We start from the raw sequence: 5,878 nt of genomic DNA, 5'->3' as shown, positions 1-5,878 counted from the left end.
CATTTTTTAATTAAAAAACTATTTGGTGTGTGACCTATTTTATGAAAAAGACATTAGATTGTCCAATATCTTTTTTTTTTTGTTTTGTTTTTTAAACACTAGACCATCTATTTGTTTTTTTCGTATGCATTAATTTTGAAAATAAAGTTTCTTATTAATTAAAGCAAATTTAAACTCGAAAAAACTCAAAAGATTTGGCTGACTCTTTTTGGAAAAAGTGGGACGATCCGTGACAAATCAAACGTACGTACTCAGGGGTTGTAGATTAAAAGATGACATTATTATTATGGACATGACAAAAAATCCCTCAACTTTAAAGCTTTACAGGTTGTCTTTACTAAATTCCAAAAACATGCGCGTAGAGAGAGAGAGAGAGAGAGAGAGATGGTACTGTTGATTCATTCACTAAACAAGGGCACCCTCGCGCTGGATGATGCTCCTGTGAGAGCATCTGAATCTGAGAATGACATAAGAAATGAACCTGTAAAACAAGCTGAAGCACACCATTATCGCCACATTCCTCCACCAGCTCTGCTCGTCTCCGTACCCTTCCTCCCTAAGCACGTCTTCTCCCCTCACCACGCAGCTCCCAAACATGAACTCCAAGCACTTCCCCGAACCCCCGGAGAACTCGTTTACCAGGAACCCTTCAAACGGGTACTTGAACAGCGAAATGTAATGCATGAATATCCAATACCTTGGAATCCCGTGCTTGGATATGAAGTACCCAGAAAACAGAAAGTAGGATCCCATCACCCCCGATATCACCGAGTTCCCCACGATGAAGTTTGGGACCAGAGCGCTGAAACACACCACGATGGAATTCGCCGTGTACAGAATCAACCAAATTAACAACAAGAAGTGCATAAAAGCCGCATAACTCCGGTTGAGTCCGACCAGCCAATACAATGGCATCGAAAACAAAACGGCCAGAATCAGAGAGAACGGGAGATAAACGACGCCGTTTGCTATGGCGTACGACGAGACCCTGTAGCTTCCGCAAGAGGTCTCCTTCGTCAGAATCTCCCTCTCTTGCAGGAAGATTGGAAGAGCCTCGATGGTGGTAGATAACAGAAATGTTAGTACGAACGCGAACAGGCCCACTCGTTCCTCCGCACCCACCAAATCGTCTTTGAGGCCGTAAAAAATGGAGCCCAGCACTAGGCCGGCGATCAGCATTTGCAGCGTCCGGAACGCGAACAGCTCTTTCGCCCGAAAGATGTTTTTGGAGAATCTATGAGTGAGAATGACCGTTTCTCGAAATCTGGAGTTGGCGAAATCGCTGCTCAAATCCATTAGCTGATCAGCATCACCATCATCTTCGTCTTTGATGATTTCTTCGTCGATAACCTTAGACTGTTGAAATAACTGTTGCAGAGTGAACTTACCTTCGGTAGCATTACCACTGCTCTGCAGTAGTACCTTTCTCGGTCGCTGATTTTCTAACAGTTGAAAATACTTAGGGGTTTCCGTGCATGTTTCGATGGCGAATTCTACCACATTCACATGAAGCGGAAGCTCTAAGCCCACCATCGTCCTCAGACGAACGCCCAGCTGATCCACCGTCCCCTGATGCAAAACAGAACCATTTGCCAGCAAAAGAATGGAATTGAAGAGCTTCACGATTCGGAACCCAGGCTGGTGGATACTTAGAATTACGGTTCTGCCCCGGGTTTCCGCCATGATCTTTAGCATGTCAATGATTTGAAGTGCGGAATTACTGTCGAGTCCCGAAGTGGGTTCGTCCAGGATCAGAACTTCCGGGTCGTGTATGGCGTTGACGCCAATTGAGACTCTCCGCCTTTCTCCACCGGATATTCCCCGGACTCTTTCGTCCCCTACTCGGGCGCCGGCCACGTGGTCCAGGCCAAGCTCCCGGAGCAATGCCTTTACCCGGCAACTCAGTTCCGTCGGCGGCAGCCTCAGCCGGAGCTTTGCGCTGAACATTAGTGTTTCTTCTACGGTGAGAAGAGGGAAGAGGGTGTCCTTTTGGGCGACGTAGCCGGAGATCTTCTTGAACCGAGCTTTGTCCATTGCTTTCTGGTTCACCAAGATTGAAGCGCCGTGGGGTGCGATTTTTCCGGCGAGGATTTCGAGTAGAGAGGACTTGCCCGCGCCGCTGGGGCCGACAATGGCGAGGATTTCCCATGGCTTTGCACGGCAGTTTACGTTCTTGAGGACATGCCGTACTCCGGCCGCGTTTGTTTCTTCAGATTTTACCTCCCCTGCTATCATCTGTTTTGTGAAGATCTTAAAAGGGTGTTCTCTATTTTGGATGCTGATCTTGTAATTGATTCCTATTGCTTCGATCTCACAGCCCCGTTTCTTCATTGAAGAAGAGCTCTCTCTCTTTCTCTCTCTGAACTCGTCTCTTTTTCTGTTTTCACTCAGCTTGACTTGCAGAACTAGTACTACTACTTTTTTATCCAATATTTTTAGCCTTCTTCGAATTGAAGTTGTAATGCGGGCCGCCTCACCGCAATCCCTTGCTGGCTGGCTGTGTGCCTGTGACGAAGTCTCGAGGCTGTCACGTACAAGGTTCACGTGCCTTTGTTCCTCCCTTGCTCTTCTGTAAATTTTTTCCTTTTTCTTTTTTCTTGAGGAAGAAAAAGCACAAAAGAACAAGGAAAACCATGCACGTGAATTGATATAAGACAACCTATATACGTATGTGTTTATATAATTTAATGTATTATTATTTTAATGATAAATTGCATCAGTGGTTGATACTGTAATATGGTGTAATTACAAAACTAATTATTAGAAGGATTTTGGGTTTTTTCTTACCATAAACACATTTTACTCCAAGTTAATATTCAGAACTATGTCATATCCTAGGTCTCGTCGAATGGACAATTCGTGGATCATATCAATATTGTTATACTTTATTAAAGTTGCTTTATTAAAATTGCTTTTATTTTAAGTTACTTTTGATAAAGATGTCGGTATTTTGTTTTTTTTAGCAACTTAGTCAAAAGGTAGATAATCATTTTGATGTCATCTATCTTTTCTTTTTCTTCATGTCTATCAAGGAGAAAGCAAAGTGATTGTGCTTATCCCTTGAAGTCTATTTAAAGGAACCTCCAATCCTTTGTTCGAGGAAGAAAAATTAAGACACATTAATAGAAGTTTTATTCAGTTTCAAACTTCTCTCTTTTTAAGTCTTTTATTCCACTTAAATACTATTGTGTGAAGGTTGAAGTTTTAAGGAAACCCAAAGAAGCTCGTTAAGAAGTGTTCATAAAGGTTTCATCTAGACTGTAATGCCCCGGCCCGTTTTACAGCCCCAAAGTGTTACTACACTTGTTTAATACACCTGCCCCAGATAACACACATATACAACCCGCCCTGAATAGGGACATACGAGTATTTCATATTGATATGCAATTTCATGCATAGTGGAAAACTTAAACATCCACATGGAAATCTAAAAGACATACCAAAGTTTTCTAACTATATCCTCAAATACATACATCCATACTTAAAACATAATCAGTTCTTACAACCCCAAAAACGTTCCGAAATAGTCTGTAGCATATACAAAATAACTTACGTAAGCTAAAGACAAAATGACCCCTTTAGGTTCCTTTAGCAACTAAGACTGACGTCCTGTAGGACCTGAAACAAAAGTTGTACGGTGGGGTGAGACACTTCTCATTAAGGTGGAAAATATTACATCAGTGTGTGACTACATGCATTTAATTCAAATGAAAGCAGATACATATAAGGAATATTCTCAATACTATATTATAGGAGATATATAGACATAAACCCTATGATAGATGGTTTAGCATCATAACAAGTGAGACATCCCGAGGTTAGAGTAGGGTATAGGTTCATACACTATACGATCTCTCCGCCCGGTACTTAAATCTGTGACTTTACCTATTTTATTTTTCAAATCATAAATATGCATATTTAGAACACTATCCAACTTAGATACAATAATAACAACTGCCAACACATTACCCTTGGCCTATGGGTTATGCAATTTACTATAGTCTGACTGGTACCACTGGGTCCATTAATTCACTAGTGGCCACTCCAATATCTAGCCAACTATCTTGATACCCACACTGAAAATTATATGTGTGATTGCACTGTATCCAATATATATAAAGCAACGGAACCGCACTTAACGTTGATCTTTTTAAGGCTCTCTTATAACGGTGAGCTTTTTAGGGCTCTCATATAACGTTGAACTTTTTGGGGCTTTGATATAATGGTGAGCTTTTTAGGGCTCTAATAGTAACAAGCTGTGGTTTCCAAATTTCATATATATGATTTACTATAAAATGAATTAACTTGTTTCAAATTCACAAATCACCTGTACAGTTCCAGTATTTTTACAAACTTATATAATCGTACTATGGCATAAACCGGCACACAACCTCTCGGTTTAACCCTTTTTATGTTATAGCTCGGTATATAATCAACACCTCTTTTCCATATTTTTCACATAGTAAAATGCAACTCCAGTTCCCATAGTTCATATACGTATTTAAATAGATTTACATATTCTATTTCATATCATATGCCACACTCATTTAATAAAAAATCCGCTATATAGTATATAACTTAATAAATATCATTTAAATGGAAAATAAATAGTTCAAACATCTCCTACATTAAGATTTATGCAAATAAATAAGTTTTGGAAAGTTTGGAGATCATACGTAAAAGCCCTCATTTTTACCACAATCGTGAAATCATAAAATCGGCATTTTTATATGGTGAAACTTTACAAATAAGCAGTCATATCATATGCATAAACATAAGCTAACTTTTTAGCGGTTTAGTTTTATAAAAATACTGATGTAAATAAATCCCCTTACCTAAATTTTGAAAGAACAAACACGAACGGTCCAAAACAACGACCCGGGATCCCTGAAACCTAAAAATCGAAGAACGATATTTTACTATAATCTGGACTGCTACATAACTACCGAATAAGAAATGAAATCAGATCCTTACCTTGATTTTAGGGACAATCCGAAAAATCTTCAAAACAATGATCTAATTCTCTATAATTGTAGAGTTTCTTCCCCTGATCCACGCAGAAACTTTCGATCATAGAAACAAACGATGAACAACGAAGGATCGTAGAGAGAGAGAGAACTCGTTGGTTCTAAAGAGAGTGTAACGACCTACCTATTTTACCATTTTTTTCCTTAATAATAATAAAATCCAGAATAATAAATCTTGCAGATCATAATCCACATGTACCCGTGGGTACCAGGGACATAAAAAAATACAATGCGGAAGCCTAGGCAGTAGAAAAACATAAAATCATATATATCCTGGAATATCATTAGATAAAAAATCAGAGTTTACTATATCCATAATACAACTCCCAAAATCTCCAAAGACTAGTCCTAAAGTCGTTTCCCACAACATCCATTTGACCCCTACCAAAAAGACTTACCCTTCAAAAAAGGGTAGACCAATGATATCTATCTTAGCGGAGCTTTATCTATTCTCCTATCCGGGACTCCTGAAATAATCAAATAATTTGGGGTGAGACACCTCTTAGAAAGGGAAAATAAACTAATACCAGTGTATGACAACATGAGTATTTTGTGTTATACATAAGAGCATACATAAACATATTTAGTAAAACTGTCAATATTATTTTTGAGAAAATCTGTATAATCATAGCATAACCGAAAATACTGAGTTTCTATAAACATAATCCGTTTTTATAATGATAATAATACGGAAAAAACTCTGGTAGGTTAACTGGCTAATGTCATGGATTACCCCCACATGACTAGGTTGTGTGGCCCGAAGGCGGGACCTGACAATGGTTGGCCGACCACTGCCAAATCAAATTATATGTCTATAAGTACGATGGGTCTGCCAGATTGGTCCGCACACC

The 5,878-nt window shown here is 39.3% G+C and overlaps 1 protein-coding gene across 1 annotated transcript; it reads right to left on the bottom strand.

The window, feature by feature from the left end:
- Window positions 1-258: 258 nt before the first annotated feature.
- LOC131164043 (ABC transporter G family member 5) lies at window positions 259-2,727 on the bottom strand. Its single transcript, XM_058120966.1, has one exon. The coding sequence runs from the start codon at window positions 2,329-2,331 to the stop codon at window positions 406-408; it is 1,926 nt and encodes a 641-aa protein (XP_057976949.1). The 5' UTR covers window positions 2,332-2,727; the 3' UTR covers window positions 259-405.
- Window positions 2,728-5,878: the final 3,151 nt, after the last annotated feature.

The sequence above is a fragment of the Malania oleifera genome, chromosome 1 (assembly GCF_029873635.1).
Source record: "Malania oleifera isolate guangnan ecotype guangnan chromosome 1, ASM2987363v1, whole genome shotgun sequence".
Lineage (NCBI taxonomy): Eukaryota > Viridiplantae > Streptophyta > Magnoliopsida > Santalales > Ximeniaceae > Malania > Malania oleifera.
Note: the sequence above shows the minus strand (reverse complement) of the source record. Positions and strands in the feature narration are given on the sequence as shown.

What these genes read in the sequence shown, in the direction of transcription:
- LOC131164043 (XM_058120966.1), bottom strand. Translation starts at nt 2,331, where the DNA reads ATGAAGAAACGGGGCTGTGAGATCGAAGCAATAGGAATCAATTACAAG.